Source organism: Lytechinus variegatus, chromosome 8 (assembly GCF_018143015.1).
Source record: "Lytechinus variegatus isolate NC3 chromosome 8, Lvar_3.0, whole genome shotgun sequence".
Taxonomy (NCBI): domain Eukaryota; kingdom Metazoa; phylum Echinodermata; class Echinoidea; order Temnopleuroida; family Toxopneustidae; genus Lytechinus; species Lytechinus variegatus.
Genome location: NC_054747.1, coordinates 41,731,060 through 41,758,915, shown reverse-complemented (window position 1 = coordinate 41,758,915; position 27,856 = coordinate 41,731,060). Strand labels below are relative to the sequence as shown.

Below are 27,856 nucleotides of genomic sequence, written 5' to 3'. Positions count from 1 at the left end.
AACATACATTGATATTATTCTTCTGGCATCTCCTATTTAAACTTTATTATTCTTATTGTTAATCTCTGTTAACCACTCTCTCAGAATCATGATATTTTTATTTACAATTGATCCTGTTTCATTTTAGGAGACATCAACAATACATCATACAATGCCAACCAAAACTGTTTAAATTATTATTATCATATATATCTGTATCATTATCATTGACAATGTAATAATGATTATTAACCAAATATTTTCTAAGAATCATGATATTTGTAATGTCCATTAATCCTGTTTCATTTATAGGAGACATCAACAAATACATGTGTACTCTAAAGACACATTTGAATTGTAAGCTTTCTATCTCTCTTTGCCTGTCATTACATGAACTAAATCCTACTCATTCATCCTACCTCCACTGAGAAGCACTACTTATATTCACTAAGTACTCATTAAATATTTGGAAACCCCTCAAGTGTCCAACAATAACAATAATTGTTACATTTATATAGCACTCAATACTTTGTGTTTCTATGTGCTTTATATTTTATTATTGCTGTAGATTGCATCAGTAGTGTTGTTGCTATCATAATAGTGATCTGTGGAAAACAGAATTTTCCACAACTCAAATTTCTGATCTGCACTTATTGCATTCAATATACATGTACCACCCCCTCCTTGCTGGCACAATCACTGTCAAAGAAAGTGAAATGAAATTTTACTCCACTATCAAAGTCCTTAAAAGCAACTAGTGTTCCCTGAAATGCTGCAGCAATGTGTTCATTCGGTGAAAGAAAAATCAATTTTCATGATTTTCTAGATTGTAGAAAGTAATTCATGATTGGAGAAAAATTATTAACCAAAGTGTTCTAACTTTTTTAGAAGCACATATACTGTTTGATCTACACATGAATATATATTTTAGTACCACTGCTTTATAGTTCAGATTTCAAAACTGTGTGACCTGCACAATTGCCTTTACTTTTCATGACTTTTTGACTTATTCCTTTTTTCCATCCAATCTTTCTTTCCTCTTTTTTCTTATTCTCATCTCTCTTTCAAATATCCCTTTCCCATCTGTCTATTTCTTGATACTCTTTAATCAAAGCTCTTTTTTCACCTTTATCAATTTTGTCCATGACATTTGCTGTGGCTACAATTGATCCACTATAATTTCCATACACTGATTGAATGCCTTACTTCAACCCTCGGTCTTAGCCTATACCCAACCCTAAACCCTTATATGTGGAGCGTTGTGGCCCAGTGGATTAGTCTTCGGACTTTGAAACAGAGGGTCGTGGGTTCGAATCCCAGCCATGGCGTAATTTCCTTCAGCAAGAAACTGATCCACAATGTGCTGCACTCAACCCAGGTGAGGTAAATGGATACCGGTAGGAAGTAATTCTTTCAGAAGCTGTGTGCGTTATGAACGCCTAGCTTAGCCGGGTAATAAAGGAGCGCCTTGAGCACCTAACAAGGTGGATATGTGCGCAATATAAATATCCTATATTAAACCTAACTCTGATAAATCCATATTGCGACCCTACCATAACCAAACATCTTTGCTGCAGGAGCAAATGTTGTATCACTGTCAGCGTTATTGCTTCCCTTTCCTATTTTCTACTCCACTATTACTTTTCATCTCTATATCTCACTTGTAATTTCTCTCGCTCCATTTATTATCCCCTTCCATTTCCTCATCAATTTCTCTGCCCGCATCTCCTCTGCTTTTTCTCCCAAAAGGCACTGTAGATATTTTTTTTTTGCCATTGCACATTTTTGAAAGCTACCGTAGCACCTCTAATTGTCTCATGGTGGATGTTTCATAGAGCTGTTTGTAAGTTAGCAATGACTTTATGCACTACTGGTGATCCTCTCTTGTGCTGTGTCATACATCCCTATGGAGCCAACCTAGCAACAAAGAACATGTTCCAGTCATGCTTTACAAACAGCCTTATTGAACACCTTCCTGCACTGTTTAATATTACCAGGCTTGAAATCATTTCTTGATTTGCTTGCTGTTCAGTTTGTCATACTGTAGTGCCATTTTGTAGTTGAAAATTATATCTTGAGGTAGAAGTCGTGTGTCTTGCACTAGAACAATAAGCACATACATTATATTGCACAGTGCATTTTAGAACATAGATGCTGTTTTCATTTTGGCTTGTTTTAAAAATTATTATGATGTGTTGTTTATTCGTATTTGTTATTTGAACAATACTCCAATTGTCTTTTTTAAGTGACATTGCAGTGTCCTGTATACGCTGCATAGTTTTGAATTTTAAATTTTCATTTTAGTGCATTTATTATGATTTGTACGATGTAATTTTACTTAACGTACTGTGTAAGCCATAAACTTGCTACCTGTTGTAGAGTAAATATACAAGTGATCACTCTTTTATATTGTAGATAACTTTTTTTTAATTTATTTATTCAGTCCGTTAGTTAGTTAGTCAGTTAGTTAGTTAGTTACTTTTTATTTATTCATTTATTTATTCATATATGATTTACTTTTTTTCTTATTTATGTATTTACTTTAATTTATTAATTAATTGTTTAATTTAATTTTTGTTAATGCTTTTTTTGGGGGGTGAGGATAGAAAATTTGATATATTCATTGTGTTTACACAAATCCCAACACTAAACATAGTGAAAATAGAGGGATGATAAGACAGAATAATATCTTTATGATACACTGAACATTGTTAGTTAAGCTTGAAATGTGTTAATTGATTTGTTTGCATTGAATTTTGTTGCTTTTCAAAGTTATATCTCATGAAATTGATTGACTATTTTTATCACCATGCTTGCCATAGCCATGTGGAAAATAAGCTTGGGTATGTCATTTGAAATGTTTGTGGTGCTTTAAATGTAAAGGCATATGTATCTTATTTTTGTGAAATATCACATTTCTATGAAGATTCCATATGTACAAGTATATTTCATACTTCAGTTTGATTCTGCATAGAAATTTTTTATAAATTAATGACAAGTTCAAAAGAGTCGAGCCTGACAAAAGAAGAAAAAGCAATATGATAAAACTCCAAAGTGATGCAGTTATTTTCAAACATTTGAAACGTCTTGAGGAGCTCAAAATATTTTATATTTGAAGAAAAAATAATTTCTGTATTTCTGTTGCAACCAGATTGTCCTTTTGTGATGTTGGTTGATCCATAGTCAATGTATATTTTTAGTGCTGTATGATTATGCTCTTATCTCGCGAGGGAAATCTGTCAATTTTAGATTTTATTGCTTCGGATAGATACTATGTTATGGCAGTATAATTCAGAAGTCAGGGCCGCCGATTTCCCCGCAGAAATCCTGCAAATAGCTTTTCATTACTGTTCCTCACATTTCATCATAACAGATCAATGGGGAATATTTCCTATGAAAAGATGCAGTGTCTTCATAGCAAGATACCTGCTTAAAAGATGCAGCACACATTTTTGGGAAGTTGGAATCCATGAATAATTTTATGAAATTTTAGGAAATATTCTGTTGGCTTTTTATGCATCAGGTTCGACCCATCCATGGTTGTGCGTATAGAGAAGGCCATTCTTGGAGGACGCCCTCTATTGATGATGAACAGTGTAGATAGTGTTGATTCCATGTCTGCACCTCTCATCCACCATGCTAACCATGGAACTGAAGAGGGCGGTAGTGGAGGTAGGTCAAAGATTTTTTTTTACTCCTGTATTTTAAGATTTGAATTATATAATTAACATTCTTCTAATACATAAGGAAATCAAGTCACTACGTCATAATGATAACAATTAAAGTACGCATTGTACCGTGATGAAAATGATGTCATATACAAGATGCTCAAGGTTCTGCTAAACGATGGGCTTGTTCTGAGAGCTTTTAAGGTACTCTCTCCTTCTGCTACCCAATTAAAAATTCCTAGTTAGAAAGTTATTTAGTTTGTATATAAGAAAGAATTAAATATGTAGTGAATGTAAACAAAAAGAAAAATCCACCAGTCTTCTTTACAAACACATACCTATCTATTTATTTTGTACTTTCTCATTCTTCACACTTCCATTACTAAAGATGCACGACTCATCAAATACTGCGGACGCAGATTGCTCGGCCATGAGAACTTCCGTGTCACCATAGCAACCACCAACATGTACCCAAACCTCAGCGCCAGAACAGCGTCAGCAACGACCCTTGTGAACTACAACGCATCACCTGAGATGTTACGAGAAGAGCTCCTTGATAGAGCCTTTGCTAGGGTCATGCCAATGCTGTATCTTGAGAAGAAGAAGGTCTTAAGAGCCATTCAGCAGCACAAAGAGACCTTACAGGTACAAATTGTTTTAGGTAGTATCTTAGAACATTAAGTGTGTTATTCCCAACCCAAAGGCTTTCCTGTAGACAACTGCATGTGAACTTCTAAAGTTTGATTTTTGTTTTCAAAAGGAACTTGGTGATTGATGTAGAAGTTTGCACCTTGTTCACATTCATCTTAGTAACCCCTAGAACACTTGTTCTACTACCTCTGATCTATTAAAGTGCTTTTAGTGATCACCATTATAGAAGGATCAACTGCCCAAATTTGGTTTCCCTTGAATAGTTTGTAAGGCTGCTTTTCTTGTCTTCCTTGGGTTGTCTTTATATGCAGGTTTTACTATGCATTGTCTTCCTTTCAAATTTGAGTGACATAATTGCCATTGCATTTTATTCTTCAAGTTCCTTTAAAGCAGACTCCTTTATACATTCTTGAAGGGAAAATCTTTGTGTCAACCTCTAAACTAAGAATTATGTTTTCAAAAGGAACTATATTTTGTTAATAGTAGAGTTTGAACATTGTAGTTAGAATTCAGTGAATAACCCTTAGACCACTGCACTACCTATGAACTATTGACTTTTCACGTGACTTATAACAGCTGTCTTTTCTGTTTCATCCCTCTAGTTTCTTGAAGACAAACTCCTCCAGGTTCTTGAAGGAGAAGTCTCATCCCAGGAGATCACCAGCCACACGGAGTACGTCTCCTCCATCGTCGATCACAAGGAGACAGTCTTCACCCGTCTGGAGGCAGCGGAACAGGCCCTGTCCCAGCTGGAGCGCATCCGCGACCAGCTGTCACCGGTGTCCAAGAGAGGTGCGATGCTGTATTCCGTGGTGCAGAGCCTACAGGGGATGCAGAGGGAGTACAGGGTGTCATTGCCGATGTTCCTCTGGATGTTTGATCAAGCCGTAGGGGATGAGCTTCCTCCAGAGGTGGCGCAGGAAGAGGACTGGCATGATGTAAGTCATCAATTGTTCAGTTCTAATGTTGCTTCTGTCTTTAGCAATTTTGAGATTCAGAAAATATGTGAAATTATTTTAGGTGCCACTTTGTCTTCGGAATAGTAAATTTTCCCTTTTATTATGATATCGTGTTTTCATATGGTACAATATAGCTTCATGCAAAGCTAAAGTGATCAATTATCAATTTCAGCTCGCAAGCTACTATTTTTTGTTAGAAATCAGTAATAAAAGAAGCAGTGGAGGTAGTCCCTTATTAAAATCCATGTTGATTTTGTGTGTCAATGGTAATGATAGTGATTGAATTTATGTAGTACATTTTCCAGAAGATACAAAGTGCCTTCTACGGCAAAAAGCAAGATTATATCAATTACATGATGATATTCCATACATCATAAATGAGTGTTTTCAGATTTCTTTTTGAATACACAACTAGATAAAAGACTTTATCGGAGTACTGTGTATTATCATTGTATTCCCTATTGGTATAAATATATTTATGTTATGGTAGTGAATATAAGTTATGTTACGGTTCTATGACATTTTCTCTGGTGACGATTGCTCCGATGGAAACTCTGCATGTGATGCCTTACATGGATTTGAACTAACCTCCAAAACTAAATAAACCCTAATCCTGTATCTTTACATTATTATGAACCAAAAACTCGGCCCGAATTCACATGAAAACCCACGGTTGAGTCCATGGTTTATGCAGATTTCTTGCGTAAATTACGTTTATTTTACCGCGTATATTAAAAAATGTCCAATGCTAATTCGTGCTTTTGTCACAGTGCGCCAAATTGACGCCTATTGCCGTGGTTATCCACGCTATCGTATTCATGAGTTCACTATTTTGAATTAATGAGTCCACTCTTCAAACGGTGGACTTATGAATAAAATAGCGTATCTTTCAAATGGGTTTTCAAATCCACCTTTGTGAATTGGGGCCTTACAAATCCTAGCCCTAACCCTATGCCCTCTGATAAATGAACACCAAAAGGAAATGTCGCATGAGCAATTGTCGTGTCTCCTACTATTTTAATACACTTGACTGTCTTCTGCTGATTCCAGGCTGATACCGGTAGTGATGATGAAGATGATCCTCATCATGGTAAAGTGGTGATTCCACCCAGATTAGGAAGCGCTTCAACACGGATCTCTGAGAAGAAGATTACCATGGGGGATGGTGGAGAAGGGCAGGAGACAGGAGGGGGTAAGTAGAATAGATGGGGAGACAAGAGGAAAGAGAGTTGAGGGAGAGAGAGAGAGTGTATCTCTGAGAAGATTACCATTGATGATGGGGGAGAAGGGCAGGAGACAGGAGGAGGTAAGTAGAATATATGGGGAGACAGGAGGAAAGAGAGTTGAGGGAGAGAGAGAGATAGTGTATCTCTGAGAAGATTACCATTGATGATGGGGGAGAAGGGCAGGAGACAGGAGGAGGTAAGTAAAAGAGAGAGGGAGGGAGAGAAAGTAAGAGAAAGGCAAAGAAGACAGAGAGAGAGAGAGCAAACAAAGACAGAAATATCAAGAAAGAGTGATATAGAGCGTGTAAGAGAGGGAGTGTGTGAACATTAGGGATGGCAGAGAGACATTGCAAAAAAGATAGAAAGGAGATAATTTTAGGGGTAAGTAGAACAGAGTGAGAAGAGGAAGAGAAGAGAAAGACATACAGGTTATAGGGAAACAGACTGACAGAGACAGAAATATTGAGGAGGGGGGCAAAGAGAAAGAAAAAAGAAAACATAGAGATAGATAAAGACGGGGAGGAAAGGAAATTAAGGAAAAGGCAAAACACAGACAGAATGTGACTGCTATCACTAGTGAAAAGAAACTGAAGGGTGTAGAGACATTGAAAAGAAAAGGAAAGACTTGGTCAGAGAGAGGAAGACTAGTAGATATTACAAGGAGAGAGGGAAGGGAATAGAGCTAGATAATGAGTTTGCTTAAGTGGATAAACCAGTCAAAGACATATATTTCTTTTGAAAGTTATGGGACAAAAAACGAATATTGATATTTTCATAGGCATTTTAATTGTGTTAACTGATGCTGAAAAACAACAAATGTATTGACTGTTGTAAAAGGGGGGAAACTGAAGAAAAAAAGATGGACCACACATTCCCATGGTCCAAAGGCAAGAATTAATATCCAAAATTCATTTTTATTCTTCATGTGACTCAGAATCAGGCGTAGAGGATGATGAGGAAGGTGCTGTTGGACCTGCCGGTGTATCAGTCCCAGATATAGTCATTCCTGATGTACCTACGTTCCCATCAGGAGGTATGGAGTATACCAATCTATCTGCTAATCAAGTCAAACAGCTCGTTGACTGCCTTACGCAGACAGTCTTCCAGAATGTCAGACAGTAAGTAGGACCCAATTGATTGTAATTGTGAGTATGATCAAGAGGAGATGGAATCTGTGGTAACTGATGATGAGGATGGTGATGATGAGGAAAATGATGATGATGATGATGATGGTGGTGGTGGTGGTGATGATGATGATGATGATGGTGATGATGATGATGATGATGATGATGATGATGATGATGATGGTGATGATGATGATGGTGATGATGATGATTGTGATGATGATGGTGATGATGATGATGATGATGACGATGATGATGATTATGATGATGATGATGATGATGAAGATGATGATAGTGGTGGTGGTGGTGAAAATGATCGTGTCAATGATCGTGATGATGACGATGACAATAATGGTGATGATGATGTTAATGGTGTTAATGCTAATGATACTGATAGATTCTGCGGTAATCCTGATGATGATGATGATGATCACCAATAAATTTCAAAGAAATTTAATATTTCAATATTAAATTTCAGGAGCCTATATGATGAGCACCGCCTCCTTTTTGCAACTCTACTATGCATTAACATACAATATGAAACAACCAACATATTCTCTGAAGAAGAGTTAGCTCTACTTCTACAAGGTAAGTCCACACATCCTTTTACTAGTTTCTTCAGTTCTCTGCATGTTAGATGTTACTGTGATATTTTTGCTTGGTATTGAAATATGATTTACTGTAGAAAAGATCAATTCTAAAAAGCTCCTCTGAAGTGAAAAGCTGTAGATGAGGCCCCTTCAAAATGTTTGTAGCAACCCAACTGACCTTCGTAGAAATAAGGTGATATGTTTTTTTGTCAGAATCTAAATTCTACCACCAAATGCACCAACAGATTCGATAAATCTGTGCCAACTTTTATTTTACATTCAAATTTGACACCCCCCCCCCAAATCATGATTATAATAGAAATGTAAAGATTAACGTGCCGACTGACCCTAATGTTCATTGATACTTTTTGGGGGGAGGGGGGCATTATTCTAGAAAATAAAAATAAGTTATCTATTGCATTAAAACATATGATAATAGGTCTAGAAAGCTTTTCATATTTCCAAACCACCCCACCCCCCCCCCAAAAAAAAAAGCAAATAGAATGTATGAATAGTCTGACCTTTTTTTGCAAAAAGCGTTGTGTGTAAACCATTTGTTATATATGTATTCTTGAATTTTTCTTTTTGTTGTTTATTTGTGATGTTAACTTTGTTTGTTCATGTTTTATATTATTCTTACTTAACTTATTTATTTGCACATTTTTCTTGTTTAAATGTTGTTATAGCACATGTTGGTTTCTAATCAATGAGTGAATAATCTTTAACTTTATTTGGTATCAAAGAAGGGAGACTTGGTTTATTTTATCTTTTAGGAAATATTGTTGCCAATTTTTCTTTAAATTTGCTGTAGAACATTTCATTTGCTGAAGTATAGCTTTCATTATTTCTGGTAGATAGTAAAAGATAGTTTGGTCTGTAGATTGTTTGCTCAATCTGGCAAAAAATGCACTTAAAGCTTTAGATAAGTGAAGTAAAACTGTTATTATACATGCAAAATTCTACAGATTACAAGTAATTTTACATGGGTGAAATTTTAGCCCAGCATGTTAAAACTAGTTTCCAAGGCAATACCCATTTGAGGAAACTAAAATCATCTGTTGCCACTTTTGGTTTTTTTGTATGTTAATTAATTGAGATATGAGTCGTCTTTTTAAGTATTTGCATGTGTTTGACATAATCACTTACTTACGCTACATGTATTTATTTAAAATATTGATTTGATTAAACTCATCTCTTCGGCACATTTATATCTCTCCTCATCACTTCTAATATTTGCGTCATGGCCATTTCTTTCCTCCTGTTTTTTTTTTGTTTTCTTGCATAAATATGTAATCCAACTTTTGACAATGAAGGTCGTTTGCCCTCGGCTAAACTCAACACTCTCCTGAGTGACTTTTGCAATTTGCACTTACAATCACGAATTAAAACAGGTGGGACTAATATGAAATAAATTATTCACAATGGAACCTTTTTATAATGAATTTGTTTTAACAAATCGCTAATTTTAACTTACTGACCGGTTGTCCTGAATTGTTTTTATTCGAATATTTTGAATAACTGACAGTAACTCATGTCTACCTTTAAATAACGGAACACAGTTTAGTTCACTAAAATTTGACACAATACTAATATGTTTGAATGGTTTTCAGCAATTTTTTTACCATACCAGGCAGTCCAATTTATTGTGAAATGATACTAATATGTTTGCAAAGTTTGAAAGAAAACCCTGCTTGCCATGATTCCCGAAATTCAAATCCATTTTGTAAAATGCTAATTATTTTATTTTGCAAAAGAAAGTTCCTTGTAGTTCAAACGTTATAAAGTGGTTCCTTTGTGTTTAATATTATTCATTTTAAATTTGAATGATTCTTTGCATGATTTCTTTACCGTATCCAATATTTTTGCATGCTCCTGTTTCATTGTTATTATTGGGGTAATGGTCGTGTCATATTTGCATGCCTTTTCCTAAATTGAATGAATGAATTGATTAATAGCAACATGTACAGAGATAAATTAAAAGATAGAAGATGAATGATGAACAACTGGTTGTGGAGATGAATCGATAGATAAATGAATATATGGCAAGATGCATACAAAAGATAATAAGATGAATGAATGAATGAATGAATGAGTGAGTGAGTGAGTGAGTGAGTGAATGAAAGAAAGAAATATATTGCCCTCACTACACGATCTGACTACCTGTATTACGCGATTAATAAATCACATTTTGAAAATTGCAAGAAGTCAGATTATTTCATTTGAAGTTTGGCTTAATGTTAGGAATACTTAATCACATTTCTTCCTTGCTGCAAGCTTTTGGTTATAGTAAAGTTTAATTTGGATTCTAGTCAGAGCCGATGATCTTGGAGTTCCTATTTGTAACTTTGATTGTAAAGAGTTAATTGTATCATTTACATAACAGATCATGTAGATTGCACCAGGCTTTGATGGATACATTTAAAGATGGTTGAATGAATAAATGAATACATCAATCAATCAATCAGTCAATCAATATTGATTAATAAATGCCTTTAAAACACCTTTGACAGGAAACCCTGGACTGGGGACCATGGAGTTGACTCTCCTTGACTTTGGATGCGATGCCCCGCCCCCAGCTTTCCTACCACCTGATAAATGGGAGGATATCCTAGCCATCTCTGTGCTACCTGGTCCATTGGATTCCCTATGTATTCAGGTAGCTGAGATGCCTGATAGATGGGAAGAATGGTATCAATCATCAGAACCTGAAAGACTAGCCCTACCGCTCAGGCCAAATACAGGTGAGTTGAAGCCTATCACCCCTGGTACATGAAGATATGTGATTAATATGTACAATTGATTCGCTTATAAGTAAAATTAATTAATCAACGACAGACATAAAAGATATATTGGCTCACTAAAATATTAAGAGTTTCGTTTTTTTTCTGTTTGAAGAGCTGGGATAGGGACCAAATATCATTTGATGCACCATTTATAACAAAAGTATAGTTATATACATCAAGCGCTATATGAATGGTCATTATGGCATGTATATATTATTAGTATTGATAGATCTTTTGGCTCATTTTTGTCTTCTCGATAAATGCAAAGTATGTATCCATTTTGCCAGTGAGCCTCAAAGAATCCATATTTGGGGATTTTTGCATTCATATTTGAATTTCAGCAGGACAAATATTGTTGTAAGCTTTGATAAGAAAACTTGCACGATTTACAGTTACATTTGTGTTTTATGTTTCATTATATTTATCTTCCATCTATTATTTTCCATAAAGGTGAAGAGCGTCCAGTTGATGAACAAGGTCAGACCTCGCCCCAGAGCAGTCCAGACCTCGGTGGCCTCAACGAATTCCACCAGCTCATCCTCCTGCGTCTTCTCCGCCCTGATCGGTTCCCAGCAGCAGCCTCCCGGTACGTCCATCGTCACCTGACCTGCGTGAAGCCCCTACCGTCTGCGGTGGGAAGCATCCTGGGTAGTGCTGTCCGTTCCCTTGCTGTCATGGTCCTGATGCCACCTTCACCAGCAGCAGGGAATAAGAGGTTACCTAGTGAACTCAAGTCTAACACAAGACCAGTTGATATACTACACACATATGCACAGGTGGGACTAAATTGCATATTTTCCTGGTTTGATAATAGATAAAAGCATTGGATTCAAGGCATATGCTCTGGCAAAAACACTAACATTGAGCCATATTAAAACCAAACCTCAAAGAGGACCATAACCGTAATCCTATTCCTAATACAGTTACTTGAACCAAAACCCTTTCACAAACCTGATGCTAAACCCTTGTATCTTCATAGAAAGTGATACAGTAACTATTATTTGTTGGGTAACGCTGTGTAACCATTAGCATCAGTCATTACTTTTTAGTTCATTCTCAAATTCCTTTGACTTTCTCTTGACATAAAGTAAGAGATACAATAGAGTCTTACCTGCCACCTCTCTTTGCTAAAATCTTGTCTTTATTGGCCACCAAATTTGTCTTCCATTCAGAATATTTAATCTAATTTTTCTTCTTTTGTGAGAAACAGCATTTCTTTCAGTTGATAATATTTACTCTTGATCTTTTTTATTGTTTAACCTTTTTAGAAAAAGAGCATTGCTTATGAGCGAATTGCCATCAACGAAGGCACGGAGCAGCAGGTTGCCATGGCGATAGATGCAATCGCTGATAAGGATGGTTGGTTGGTGATTGAGGACCTTCATCTAGCCTCTGATCGTTTTCTCTCTCATCTCAAAGGTCAACTTATTAGAGTTGGTAATACAGGAGGTAAGAGGTTTAATTGTACATCGCTTGAAAAATTCCAAGTCAACCCTAACAGTAAATGATTTGAATAGATACAGGAAAACTAGACGATCATAGAACTCGATACCCGAACAAAATCGGATGTACATGTATGATAAGAAATAATAGCATAAAAAAATTGTCGTATTTTCACCAAATTGTTTTTATTCGCATACATGTCAGTATGAAAATGAATGAAGTGATGATGTCACCTACTCACTACTTCTCTTTTATTTTGTTATATAAAATATGAAATATTTCAATGAAGATCATGAGGATGGCATCTCTTATCTTTTGAGGTCATTTTAGTTATGATAAATTTGTAAGATCTGTGCAGTTATGATAAATTTGTAAGATCTGTGCAGTTTCCCATTATATCAATTCAATGTTTGTACAATTTGACACATCTGTGCCAGTGGTATTTATCCTAATGGTCATACCACTTATCATCTTTCTCTCACCTGATCAGGTCCATTGGGACTCAACCCCATTGCAGTCAACAACCAATCACGTTTCTGCATCTGGTTGACCTCTGAACCCTCGGGTCGTCTTCCTGATGACCTCCTCCAGTCCGTCCGTGTCATCTCCTGGGATGTGATAGGTCCTCATCTCTTGAATGAACAGGATGGTCCAGCTAACATGGAGGTAGTAACGCTCTCTCAGGATGACATACTTAAAACAGGTTAGTATTTACTTTCAGGAGGTACCTGTGTAATCCTGAAGGCTCTGTTACATCATTCCGTACAAGCCTTGTAGGTGAGTTGCAGGCGATTACCTGCAACTCACCCACAACAAAGTTTTGGGCATGCTCAAAATTTTTCTGCTTTGAAATTAGACTTGTGTGCGATCCTTCGTGTGAGATATGTATGAGACACTGTCAATGCAGGTGACCTGTGGGTAGCAAAAATAGTTACCGGCAAGTCACGCAAAGCTTGCATGGAATGATGTGACTGGGTGTATATGGAGTTTTGTAGGAAATTTGCAATTGAATACAAGTCAATATCACTTCCCAAATCAATCATAAGTCTCACAATTAATTGTAAATGGTCTACTTCTTGTATTAAGAACTATTTTTTTATTTACTTTAGTTCAAAATAGGTCCATCACTTGTAAATTTGGAACTAAAATTTGCAATTGATTGCAGCACCCCCTTAGGCTTTCTTGCCCATATTCTTTAGTCTGAGTTAAGTTGGGCCATTGTCTAATTCTGTGTTATAATTATGGGAAGCAAAAAATTTCAATATTGCATATACATTTGATATTTCCTATCTTTACTTAATTGGCTCTTACTTCATGTGTAAATGAGGAACAGAACTGTTTATAATAATTATTCCCATTCGTTTGCAACAGATGGTCTTCCACTTTGTTATATTTCAGATATTTAACAAAAAATAGATACATGCTTACCTCCCATGCGTCCTATTGAATAGGAACATTTCTGTGAGGAAAAAAATTGTCATTTTTTTTCCATTTTAGCCATCTGAGTTGCTTTTTCTGGAAATTTCCTAGGAATTAGATCCCATTTCTAGGCTCTAAGGTTTAGCAGGTATATTCATGTACATCTTGAAAATATGTCTTAACCCTAAATCTCCCGGGGTATTTTGATTCTTGTCATTCCCGGGGGGGGGGCCATTATGGCCCCCCTTAAGATCTCGGCCGCCGATCGTGCGAGCGACGCAAAAATTTGCACGCTGGTAGTGTGCGATGTAATCTACAAGGCTGTATGGTAAAATTTTCCAAAATAATGAGATTTTATTTTATATGAATTAATTATGCTAATTTATGCATAAATCATACTTTTTGCTCTAATTCACTAAATAAAGCTCCTAGAATGCTAATTTTTGGTAAAAATTTTCTTTATAGCATTCTTAACAATCGTAATTCAAAAAAACTTTGGTTTGGAAATAAATTTCTTATGTATTCTATTGTTTTATGAATTTCTTATGTATTTCTTTGTTTTTTTACTTTTTGTTTTTTATTGTTTTTTCAATGGAAATTGTTCCAGACATAATTCTGATCATAAACAAGGCAAAATTAATTAAGTTTAATCAGTAAAAGTAGAAATAATGATACATTTATGAATTTTGGCTGAATACGCAATTTGCATTGGATTTGTACATGAAATCACGTTTATGAGCAAATTTTGGTCTGACATGCACTTGCATAATGTTGCGTAATGTCGTAACCGCGTACCCGGGCGTCACAACTTTGGTCTCAAAATTTGCGCGAGACTTGAATGTAAAAAGTCAGTGAGCTGCGAGGTGAAAAAATTTCGCGCAGCAGATATATCGCGAAAATTGTTGAGGGGGGGCCATTATGGCCCCCCCCCCCCGGGAGAATTAGGGTTAAGATGGCGAGTCTGCATTTCATCTTCGTTTCATTTCTCAGCTACTATCGCAGCCTTGAAATCAGTTGATCCATCCTTCTGGCAAGCCCTGACTGATCAGAGCACAGCGGTACGAGGCGTTGCGTACGGAGCATGTGTCATCCATGCAGTCCTCTACGCTCGTCAGATGTACGGTGCGAGAGGTCTGTCGCAGTACCAAGCCTTTAGTAAGGTCCAGGTCAATCACAGTCTGGAGGTCATCATGGGGTCAAAGTTCAAGGAAGAAGGAGGTCAGACTGGGAATGATAGTCTGAAAGAGCTTTGTGGACTCGTCTCTGGGGTAAGGACCCGTTGTTCTTGATTACTTTTTGTTTGGAGAGAGGATAAGCCTCAGAGAAAAGGTTGTCAGTGTCATTGCAGAGCAAAATGTGTTTGTGCAGTTTATCTGAAAGAAAAATCCTGTTTAAACTCTTGCTTTGGGATCCTGGGTTAATCATTAAGTGAAGGTACTGAGCCATCTACTAGTCGAGAACACCACATGTGTCAGCAAAGCTCTTTAGTTTGTGAGCGCCCTCTAGAGTCTAACCTAGATCTCTTTGTAAAGTAGGTTGCATCCCAATGGCAAAACTTTTTGGCAAAAAAAACAGCATTTTGGTAAGAACAAAGCTTAGTATTTAACTGGCTAATACTGTAAAATTATTGAGTCCCTTTTGAAGACATTTCTTTTAAAGAATAAGATATACCTATGTACCTATTATATATTTGCTCCTCTGGTAATGGGCATTTCTTCTCCATCCTTTATTTTCTTCCTTCTAAAGGGCATAGAGGTATGTTAGTGTCAATGTAACATACTTGTATGTTATACAAAGCATTGTGTATTTAAGAATTTTTATTACTGGAACATTATTTGTTAGTTTAACCAAATCAAACCCATTGTATTCCTTGACATAGGTTGTCTATGGGAACATGCTGACCGACCCCTGGGATGGTCTCTATCTCTCTACCATTGTCAATCACATCTTCACTGCCACCAGTCGGTCTGGTAGCCAGCTGGTCCTAGGCTCTGTTACCGTGCCAACCCCTCCAGCTAACGTGGATGCTACGGACTATGCTGGATGGTTGGAGGAGAAATGGGATGAGGAGGTCGGGACCACGGAAGCTTTGAGTCTGGATGATGGGGTCAAGAAGCTCGTCAACAAAGCAAGGTATGTCATGAAATATTTGTTCATCATTTATATAATCACATATTCAGGCTGCATCAGATTGGTCTAGAAATTATAGTAAAAAAATAAGGTTTGTAGAGAAAATACAAATTTTCTTGAATAAAACCACTTTTGGAGATACAGAATGTTAATTTGGTCATTCAAGTTTGGCAACTCTAAAATGTCTGTCACATTGAAAATCTTTATTTCCTGAGGACAACTTTATGAAAGGATTTGGTGGATGTTATGTCTGACAAAGTCTGTATCACCTTACAGTTCCCATAGTTACGTTCAGGCTCCTGTTCTTCTCTGCCAATCAAAACAAAGGAAAGTTGTCAGGTGAAAAATGCTCCCAGGATTGAATATTATTTTCATTTTATGTCCTGTACTTCAGGGTTGTTTTAATTATCCCTTTACTTAATTCTCTTCAAGCTTCACTTCAAACTTCACTTTGACATTCTCCAACTTTATTCCCACCTCCAGTTTAATCTTCATTCTTACCTTCACTCAACTTTGACTTCAACTTCAATCTGACCTTTGCTTTGACCTTTACTAATACCATGTCCTTTACTTATTTTTTTTCTTACTCTCCCAGTGGTCTTGATTTCCTGACCTACCTTGACAATCTCTATGAGATCCAGCATTCTGGTCCTCGAGGAACCTCAACCATCCCATCCCAACCACAGTTCAACTCCACCAAGATATCCAATGCCATCGACTCCATCACTGAGAGGCTGCCCTCTATAGTTGACCTTGGAGAACTTCCAATACACATCGTCAATGAGGCAGAGAAGTACACGTTCCCGTACCATGCGCCCTCGTTGATGAGTTTGTTGAGCGTGGCGAGCGTTGAGATGCCTCAGAGCATTGGTTTTGTGCTTCTTCAGGTGAGTTCACACTCATCAAATTTAACTTTTTCAATAATTTCAATTTTGGTTTATCATGATGGGAAGCATGTCATAATTCAATACATGCGTCCCCAACATGATAAACAACCTTCCTATGTGTGTTAATGTTTCTAAATTGAGCTTTTTTATTTGATGTTGAATTTATTTTATGTAAATGTTTTCAGCCGCTATAGATACCCTTGTGTCAATAAACTGTTTTAAATAAATAAATAGCTTCATAATTTAACCTGTTAGAGAATAAGCTCAGTATGTATGCTGGCTGGAGTATATGAAAACATGTGGTATAGCATAATCAGCCTGTTTCCATATATAAGTTTGGGGCAGTTCTATAAAATAATCAACTTTTTTCTACATAGTTTATAGTGTAAGATATTCAAACCAAATTAGTCTTACAAGGAACAACATCAACTCAGAATATGACCACCTTCTCCTATTTTAACTTCATTTCTTAATAACTGAATATGTACTAGATTCTAGAGCAGTTATTACAGGAAGGTCAGGTTTATAGAGGGTTGAATTTATCTATTTCATGGAATTACCCTTATGGCAAATGTAAAGATTAATTGAAGTTTAAATACTTTGTCAAATAAATGAAAGAGTATCTTGTAAAATGCATATTGGGTGATTTCAAGTCCGGTGTTAGCCTTGGTGTTGAAATTTGGATTGCTTCCCCTAGCTTCAAAACTTATTCAGAGTTTGTAAACTTGATCCAGATCACATTATTGACACCTCAACAACTAGTGAGAGGCTTTTTGGAACCATCTTTACTTTATATTTGGTGTTATAATTGTGTAAAAATTTACCTAACAGCAACACCAAAAGGTCAACACTGAACTTGAAATCACCAATTGTGTGATCATTTCTCCTCTAACTTTTTCATCGTTGTTATCACTGTATCTGTTTCTTGACAGGAATGTCACTGGTATAACTCCTTACTGTGTCATGTTCGTCAAAGCCTTCATGAGGTTGAATGCTGTATGCTACAAGGTCAATACGCCATGAAACCGTCCATCAGACACCTAGCTATGGCTCTCCAACAGGACGCTGTACCAGCTACGTGGGTACATCCTAATAGACAACCTAGTGGGCATACTCTCATCTCATGGGTGGGAGGTAAGCAGCGATGTTTATTTACAAAGCCAGAAAAGAGTTTGACATTCGTAATTGTGTCGCCAACCTTTAGCAATAGGAAGCTTATTTTATGTAAAAACAAATCCAGAACACAGCCCCAAAAATGGCGATAGAAAGCTTGTTTTTGTGTAAAATATAACAGTGGTGGCCCATGCTGGTATTTCATGTTAGAGGATTCTCTTTAGGAGGCAAAACTGAAAATAATTTCCCTTCAGTGGGATACAAACCAAATCCTTTGATTTTCATAGGCCCGATGTCACAAAGGTTGTTTCATTGAGGCCGGTAAGTCAATTCCAATACGGATTGCATGATTTTGACAAATGGCACTAATGTGTGCTTGAATGAAGCATGATAATGCATGAAATCTGCATGATCCAGAAGAAGGAAGCATTGGAAGTCTTGATTTGAAAATAATGATTTCATTAATATAAAAGTGATGACTCCAATACAACACTATATAATAATTAGTAATAGTGCCATTTCAATTCGATACAAATACTCAAGGCACTTGAATAAGACATAGCAGGAAGAAGAAAAGGGAGAGAGAGAGAGAAATGTCAAATGCACATTCAAATCAATATGACTTACAGGATTGCTTCTGATAGTATCAAGGATGTTAGAGTTCAGAATTTTTGCTGATTTCAGTTATTATTGTTCTTTATTGTCAGATCATTTTCAGCTTTTTGTGTACTTGTGTCTGTACAGAAGGATATGAGTTTTTGCCATTTCAGTTGTTTACATTAGTAGTCACTCACACCCTGTACAATGGACAGGTCAACTCATCTTAATAGCTGTCAGTACCCAAGGTCCATGTTCCATGTATTTTCAATGTTTGCTCTTCTCTATCCCAGACCTGAAGAGACGTCATGACCAAATGCAGGCATGGATCAAAGAGGGAAAAGTGCCCCGCTCTGCTCCGGATATTGTTCCGATCCAGACCGAACCGAGGGGTCATCTTCTGTCCATCTGGATGGGAGGGTTGGTCAACCCAACGGCCGTTATCACTTCACTGAGACAGGAGAAGGCCGCCCTCGCTGGGTGTCTTGTATCAGAGGTAAGGACTCATTACAATGGCCCGTATTCTGAAGTCGGGTTAAACTTAAACTCAGGTTTAAAGTTGTGGTTTAAGTATGGATAGCCAATTGTTACATAAATCACTAACAGTAGAGATATCATATTTTACACCTTATTTTACTCTCAAATCATTCATAGTTGTCTAGGAAGTATAAAAAGATGATGGTCTTTGAACATCAATGAATCAGGAAAGAGCACAGCAAACATAAAAAACATACAACTTAATAAAAATTTTGACACTTTTGGTTTCCTATAATGTTAGCACAGAGTTAGACCATGGTCTAATAAGTTAAACCTGAATTCAGAATACGGGCCAATGAGTTTATTAGTTTTTGTGACAGTCCATCTAATCCGTCTAGAATCCATCTAATGCTCAGGTGATGTTGTGTTTACTGTCCCGTAGTAAGACATTCCTCTAAATTTGCCACACTTGACCCAGGTGAGGCAGTTCATTTGCTGGAGGAGATGCGAGTTTGCTATTGATGGACCATTATATCGGCACAACCATTGTAATGATTGAAGAGAGACAGGAAAATAGTAAACACTTTTTATTTTGATCTTATATTATTACTTTTGTTGCTGTTAATCTGTGTTTCTTTTATTATCAGGTTGGTATCTCTTGTGAGGTATCTCGTTCTCTGAATGAAGATAGTTTTGACATCATTCATCCTGGAGGGATGTATATCAGAGATGTTTATCTTGATGGAGCTACCTGGGACCTTGAACATGGCTGCCTAGCCCCAGCAAGGTAAGTCTTTATTATCATGTATAATGATTAGGAACAACAGGGTGGGGCTTATTTAGCTAAATATGTATTACTTTGCAAACAACAATTTGGGAAGATAATTATGAGGTACAAGATCTCTTGATGACTAGAAAGTTCAAATTTTGAGAGACTTACTCTCCCGTATCTTGGAAACATGTGGACCTAATCATAGGGAGAAGCATCTTGATTTTGGTCATCTTTTTCTGGGCCTTTCCTCCAGATGGGCAAAGCTTCTTGCTTCAAATGATGTGGCTGTCTTCTTGATGCAGCACCTCCATGAACTCAAATTTCTTGCATGAATTTCCCATGCATCCTCACTGATATTACACAATGATTGATAGCATTTACGGGGGTCTTTCACTTCCTTATGTCTTAAAGTAAAATCTAAAAATTCTCCCTTTTTTATTCAAAATTGTAAAATATATGATAATTCTTGTGTTGTTACGCCTTGAACAAAGGTTTGCTGGATATGTGTGTATTAAAGGGGAAGTTCACAAAGAAAACTTTGTTGTAAAAATAGCAGAAAAAATATTTAAAAATATTGGTGAAGGTTTGAGGAAAATCTGTTAAAGAGTAAGAAAGTTATTAGAGTTCAAAATTTTGGATTTGTGACGTCATAAACGAGCAGCTGCCCCATGTGTTATATAATATAAAATGTATGAATTTCAAATTTTGTATGGTTTCTGATGACTTAATTTTGTTTTCTTTTCATGATCGGGTGTGAAATGATTTGTCTATTCATATACAAAAGTTACAGTGAAAACCATTTTCAATTTTCTGAGAAAATGACATTTCATTGATTTTTTACCATTCGCTATGTAGGATTGCTGCTCGCATATGACGTCACAAATCAAATAATTGAAATTCTAATAACTTTTTAATTATTTGATGAATTTTTCTCAAACCTTCGGCAATATCTTTTATTATTTTTTCTGCTATTTTTACAATAAACTTTTTGTCAGGGTGAACTTCCCCTTTAAAGATTGATGATATCATGTTTTCTGTGTATCCATTCAGCTCATCCCTCTCAGCAATACCTAGTATGTACATCAGACCAATCATCATTGATCAAGAACCAGAAACAGCAAGGAGTTCTGAATCCAACACAGACCAAGCTAGTCAACATGAACCATCTCCAGCAGGAGAGAATACGGATGATGATAAACAGCGCCCTCAACTGGGTGTCTATCAGTGTCCAGTATTCTTGAATCAATCAAGACAGGTAGGTGTTCCTCACATTTTTATTCTACTGCTTCTACTCATCATCTTTACTCAAGCCAGCATCTCCTCATCCATCCTACTACTCTAGCTTTTTTCAACTCATCAATCTCTTCTGGTTTACAGTCCTTTTCAGGACTACTTTCAAGAAAGATTACTCTACTCTCAAATCTCCTCTTTCTCACCTATCCATTCTTTTCTCCTTCTCTTCACTGGTTCTATAACACTCCACATGGTGTACCGTAAACCACATCTGCAATTTCGATAATTGTTGATTATGTAACGACTTGGAAGATAACTCACCGTCTTGACTGATTCCAGTATTCTTAAATCAATCAAGACAGGTTGGTCCTTCTTCTTCCTGTTGAATACAGACTGGGGGTCCACTTACTATCATACTAGATACTAGATATTGTTGGCTTTCCATAGTTGTGGTTGATTAGATCAATTGCGACTCTTTGTAAGATGGTGCCCTGTTGTTCCAAACTTGTTTTATGTATTATTGTATTATTTTTTTTTGTCTTTTATCAGGTTTGTGTATTCACCTTTGACCTTGCTTGTCCGCTTCCTGTAGAGCAATGGACTATGGCAGGAACGGCTCTCATCCTAGATCCAGGTTTGTTCTCCTTCCTAACTCTGCCTTTATGTTCACTTTCATAGTTTTTAAGTCCTTCCATATTGTTAACGCTTTATCTATATTTTCTTTATGTAAGCATTTAAGCCAATAAAGAGAAACTTTCTGCATTGTGAATGCTACCATTAGGAGTTTCAAAATGGAGGGAAAATATGATTTACAAAGAGCCGTTTCCAGGATGACAGCACAGCGTTTAGTTTTCGAATTAACATTAGTTTGTGTAATTGATAGCGGAGCAATTGTCATCGGAGGAAATGTCATGGAATAACCAGAATATTACTCTGTTGTATTAGGAACTTTGTTTTCTTTTTAAGTCTCTACCATAGAAGAGGTAATGGGAAACAGTTCTTTATGCAACCATGAAAAATTCCTGCTCAAATCTGCTTTCATTTTGTTATACATTGACTTTACAGAAGCACCAGAGAATGGCGCCAGGAAGTGGCCTCAGCCTTCCATGCAACACTCGGTGAGGACCATAGAGGAAGCAGCTGTGAAGCAGAGTGATGACGGAACCAGCGAAAGGGGACCACCATCCCAAGCGTCACGCCGCTCTATCGGGAGCAAACCTGGTAGCGCCACCGGACTCCGGCTTGGTTCAGGGTCCAGGCATTCCGCGATGAGCCGACCGTCCAACAGCAGGCAGTCAGTGAGGTCAGACAAGAAGGTTACCATCGAGGAGAAAGAGGAAGAAGAAGAGAAGAAGCAGGATACCGTCTTGGAAGAAGAGGAAGAGGAAGCAGTAATGGAGGCAGATGATGACTTTGAGTTGGAAGAAAATGTTGAACTGATGATGACTGCACGGTCCATTGAGCAGGAAAGACAGCGTCATAAGACGTCTACTTTTGATTACAGAAATCTCACAAGTTCTCTGAACGATAGCAAGAACGCTGACCCCGATGAGCAGGATGAGCTTGATAATGAGAATGCTAATAATGATCCAGGTGAGGCAGACTATGGGGACGATTATGATGGAGCAAGTGAGAGGTCATCTACCAGGAGTTCTCATCATTCTTCAAGGGCATCAAGTGCTTCTGCAAAGGATGTTAGGAGATTCTCCGATGAAGAGGATGATAAGAAGTATTCTGATGGTGAGGACGAAGGAAAGAAGGAGCCTGAGAAAGGGGAAAATGACTTCTTTGAAACAGCATCTCAGAAGAGTGGACAATCAAGACACAGTGCAACATCCCAAAGAAGCAAAAGGTCTGACCATAAGGACAGGTCTGGTGAGGAAGAACGTAACTCACCATATGGTAGCCAGAATGGGTCAAGACATAGTGTCAAACCAAAGGATGACGTGAGTGGTTCAAGGACAAGCATCCAGTCAAGGAAATCTACCAAGGATGATGACACAGCCTCAAGAAAGAGCCTTAAAGCTGCTGAAGATGTGTATGCTTCAGACAAAGGGTCAAGGAGAAGTGGGAGTGGTGGATCCAGGAAGAGTTTACCTAAAACCACTAAGGATCGGGCATCATCGGCAGAGTCAAGCAAATCTGAAGGAAGAGATTCAGTTGATAGCGATGGCAGTCCAAACCAAGGCAAGGAACTCCAACCCCGACCTCCAAGCAGTGGCTCCAGGAAGTCCGGCCGGCCAGGAAGCACTAGCTCCAGGAGATCCGTCAGGTCAGCTGGATCAGTCAAGTCTGGCCAGGATGACGACGAGGAAAGGGACAAGTTTCCTACCAATGGAGATGCCTCAAAGGACAAGAAAGATCATCATAGCTCTAAGGAGTCTCTGAACTTCTTTGAACAAGCCATTGAAGCAATTGTTGGGGATGGGAGCAGCGATGAAGAAGGCAAGACAAGATCTAAGGATGTGAAGTCTGCTGCTAGCCATGGTAGGGCAAGCAGTCAGGGTAGGGCAAGTAGCCAAGGGAGAGGAGTGTCAGCAAGTAGAGCCTCTGATCAAAGAAGTGTCTTTAACAAGGATGACCCAAACTATTAAGGTATGCCCATACTTTGTATTGTTTGCATTATTTACCTCATCGGTCAGGATGCAGACAAAGCTAACCTTGCAGAAACCAAAGGACCAAACTGTGGAGAATTGGCATTAAATAAAAAAAAAACCTTCGTTTACATTTATTGCTTTAAGACCAGAGTTGATGATTTAATCAAATCTTTAAGTGATTTTAATATGTTGGTACAAAATTAGAAGAATGTATACAACTATGCAATGTTTGGTGATTGTATATAACTTCCAGGCCCTGCTGTTTAAAATGTGGGCCAAGCTACAAGTGGCATCACCTTGGTGTTCATGGTATGACAATACTTGGCAAGGATTGGATCCCGAGAACACGAATTGTATGTGAAAAGCTGTTCATACAGTTACAGTCAAGAGCTTGGTGCTCTAGTGAGTAACACAGCAGAAGCAATTGAAAAACAAGAATTCAGTCCAGTAGAGATAGAGTTATATGTATGTTATGATACTATAAGAAAGATGAAAGATGTAATGACTTATATTTGTAAATTTGACTACAATCTATTTCTGTGTTACTGATATGTGTTTTAATAGATAATGGATGTGTGTTTAAGAAATATTATGACAGAATCGTGTAAATATTGTACCACTACATAACTAAACCTTGATTTTATATTGGTGATAAAGTGCAAATTTTCTTTTGTTTATAAAAATGTACATGACAAGGAGTCTATGCAATGTAGGCTCCTAGCTGTAACAAGTAGTTGTGCATACTAGAAGTCTACTTTGCATTGCATGCTATTTTCTACCTGGTTGGTGTTTCATAAAGCTTTTCGTAAGTTAAGAGCGACTTTAAGAACTAGTGATCCTTTCTTGTAATAAATTGTATATTCATTGGCGATGGTTTAGCCGTAATAAAGGATCACCAGTCGTTCTTTGAGTCGCTCTTAACTTACGAACAGCTTTATGAAACGGCCCCCTGTGTATTCATTATATATAGAATGCAGTGGAAAATTCAATTAACAAGAACATGTATATATATGTCTAGAGATGGCCCTTCTGATATTGCCCATTGCCATAGGCCTACTTAGGAAAGTATGAAGTCCTACCCATGGTCATTGTTAAGACACAAAGGATTTATTTTCGAGTGATGAAGGTAAACAGATGTTCATGTTTCTCCAACAACACCACAAGTAATATTATACCATGTCTGTAGCTTTTGGATAAAGGAGATTCATATCCCAAGATTGATAAATATGACCTACAATGAATGTATGATTTGGAACTGGAAACTCTGTTTCCAACTGGACGTGCTAGTATAGAAATGCTGTAGATATACATATTTTGTATAAATGTATAGTGGTTTTCCCCTATGGATGGGAATAAAATATCAGCACATTCCTAAAATTATTTTGTTAAGATAAACTTTCATTTGTATTCTTTTCAAATTTTGTAGATGTATTTGTTTTGTCTTGTTTTCTATGACTTTGCAAAAGTGTCCATTTTGATATGTACATATTAATCATTATGTAAATGTTAAGAACATATATCCGTATATTTCTTTGAAATGTAAATATCAAGATTAATTTTATTTTGTACAATACTGTGTATATAGATGGAAAAGTTTACTTGTAATGGGGACTATCAAATTGCATTTTAGATGTCAAAAGAATTGTGACTTTATACGACAACTGTTTGCAGGGATTAAAAGTTTTCCGTCCTGTTTCATCTACACTATTGTCAAGTCCGTCCTGACACACAAGATAGCAGCAACCCTTTAATTTATTTTCAAGTCAGACTCTTCATTATTTCTTCAACTGAACTTAGCAGATGTAACAGGATTTTGTCTTAAAACGTGGATTGCCAATTTGAATCTTTTTAATGATTACAGTTATATTGATAAATGAGGATCAGCCTCTCCCTGAAGAGGAGAATCAAGCTTGATATTTTTGTTGTCACAGTCACTCCAATGAGAGACTCCAGACTGAGCAAATCTATTACATTACTTCCAATTGACATACCATCAGTGGGTTTGGAGTCAGTTACAGTCAGTGATATTATTGTAGCATTATAGTGAGCAGTATGTTACTGCATGGTGTCCTCCCCCGGAGTCTTTCTCTTTGTGTATTCCATGTTTAAATTGATGAAATTCTCATCCATTTGTATGCTGAGCCGTCCAATATAATTTGCTGTGTGAAATTGATTTGAAGAAATATCTTTATTTGCTAATAAATGTTAATTGAATTTGTCAGCATTCATTTGTTTAATTGAATATGTATATTTTGTATATATTTTCTCCATCTCCCTTTTTGGGGTCGGGAGTGGTTGGGCCAAAAAAATGTTACCAAACGGAATGAAACCATTTTCAAACCAGCAATATTGGTACTGGTAGTGATGATGATGATGATATGATGATGGTGGTGATAGTGATGATGGTGGTGGTGATAGTGATGATGATGATATGATGATGGTGGTGGTGATATGATGGTGATGATGATGATGGTGATGGTGATATGATGATGGTGGTGGTGATATGATAGTGATGATGATGATGGTGAAAGTGATGGTGGTGATAGTGATGATGATGATATGATGATGGTGGTGATGATATGATGGTGATAGTGATGGTGATAGTGATGATGATGATATGATGATGGTGGTGATAATATGATGGTGATGATGATGGTGATAGTGATGATGATGATATGATGATGGTGGTGATGATATGATGGTGATAGTGATGGTGATAGTGATGATGATGATATGATGATGGTGGTGATAATATGATGGTGATAGTGATGATGATGATATGATGATGGTGGTGATGATATGATGGTGATGATGATGATGGTGATTATGATGATGGTGGTGATGATATGATGGTGATGATGGTGATAGTGATGGTGATAGTGATGATGATGATATGATGATGGTGGTGATAATATGATGGTGATGATGATGGTGATAGTGATGATGATATGATGATGGTGGTGATGGTGATGGTGGTGATGGTGGTGATGATATGATGATGGTGGTGATAATATGATGATGGTGATGATGACACTCTTGTTTCCAAAAGGGAATATCTCATGTAAAAACGCACTGAATGCAGATAATAATGTATCTTTTAATGAGAAATAATTTCACCTCGCAGCATTGTTTATAAAACAAACAGCTTACGTGATAAATGTTATTGTATTGACTATAGTAAGATGTAAACCTACAGGCACGTTAAAAAACATTCAAAATGACACTTATCCCGGAACCGTTTTCTTATTTTACAAAGTTATAATCTTCAATTACATAACATGAGACAAGATATTTCTTTTAATGGTAACAAAGTAAAATTAATGTATATATTAATCCGAGAAATCAAAATTTGAGCGTAACAAACGATATTAAATCAGGTGGCACAGAGACATGACTGCTTTTTGCCAAAATTTGTGCAAATCAAACTACAGGCGCGGATCCAGGAGGGGGCCAGCTTATGTAATAATGTTATTGTATTGACTATAGTAAGATGTAAACCTACAGGCACGTTAAAAAAACATTCAAAATGACACTTATCCCGGAACTGTTTTCTTATTTTACAAAGTTATAATCTTCAATTACATAACATGAGACAAGATATTTCTTTTAATGGTAACAAAGTAAAATTAATGTATATATTAATCCGAGAAATCAAAATTTGAGCGTAACAAACGATATTAAATCAGGTGGCACAGAGACATGACTGCTTTTTGCCAAAATTTGTGCAAATCAAACTACAGGCGCGGATCCAGGAGGTGGCCGAGCCGGCCCCACCCCCCCCCCCCCTATTTTTTGACAACCTGCATAAAAAGTGTACTCTTTAACTTGCATTTTTTTATACGAAAAAAAAAGAAAAGTAAGAAAGAGGTATTATGCCCATGATGTGTCATTTACAGACTCGTAACGGCCGGCCCGACCCCGAAAGGAAACAAGAAAAAGGTGAGGGGAATTAAGAATTGGAAAATAGACTTTATATAAAAAATTTCGCTCGCGCTCGCATTGCCTGTGTAATGAATCGCATTCAAGAGGATTAAATGACACTTAATATATCCAGTTCTGAAATCAATTCGCACACAATATTTTAGCTCGCACATCAAGGTTCAATTATTTTGTTTGATTTACACAAATTGTTATCAGAATTTTTAGCTCGCGCTGCGCGCTCGCATTGTTTGATTTATGAGATACCTATCCTCTTTGGAAATTCTTTC

At 36.9% G+C, this 27,856-nt stretch overlaps 1 protein-coding gene across 1 annotated transcript in view; it reads left to right on the top strand.

The window, feature by feature from the left end:
- The window catches only part of LOC121419754 (dynein alpha chain, flagellar outer arm-like), an 85,874-nt gene extending 60,009 nt beyond the window's left edge, over nt 1-25,865 (top strand). Inside the window, exons 40-61 of the mRNA XM_041614211.1 lie at nt 292-336; nt 2,802-2,822; nt 3,503-3,651; nt 4,036-4,292; nt 4,901-5,236; nt 6,308-6,449; nt 7,418-7,601; nt 8,086-8,195; nt 9,511-9,588; nt 10,708-10,938; nt 11,431-11,756; nt 12,249-12,429; nt 12,914-13,126; nt 14,833-15,110; nt 15,722-15,975; nt 16,568-16,859; nt 17,792-17,993; nt 18,863-19,065; nt 19,694-19,833; nt 20,869-21,073; nt 21,601-21,685; nt 22,117-25,865. Coding sequence (XP_041470145.1) covers nt 292-336; nt 2,802-2,822; nt 3,503-3,651; nt 4,036-4,292; nt 4,901-5,236; nt 6,308-6,449; nt 7,418-7,601; nt 8,086-8,195; nt 9,511-9,588; nt 10,708-10,938; nt 11,431-11,756; nt 12,249-12,429; nt 12,914-13,126; nt 14,833-15,110; nt 15,722-15,975; nt 16,568-16,859; nt 17,792-17,993; nt 18,863-19,065; nt 19,694-19,833; nt 20,869-21,073; nt 21,601-21,685; nt 22,117-23,645 — 5,461 coding nt within the window. The 3' untranslated portion in view covers nt 23,646-25,865. The remainder of the gene's footprint in view (nt 1-291; nt 337-2,801; nt 2,823-3,502; nt 3,652-4,035; nt 4,293-4,900; nt 5,237-6,307; nt 6,450-7,417; nt 7,602-8,085; nt 8,196-9,510; nt 9,589-10,707; nt 10,939-11,430; nt 11,757-12,248; nt 12,430-12,913; nt 13,127-14,832; nt 15,111-15,721; nt 15,976-16,567; nt 16,860-17,791; nt 17,994-18,862; nt 19,066-19,693; nt 19,834-20,868; nt 21,074-21,600; nt 21,686-22,116) is intronic.
- The last annotated feature ends 1,991 nt before the right edge of the window (nt 25,866-27,856 follow it).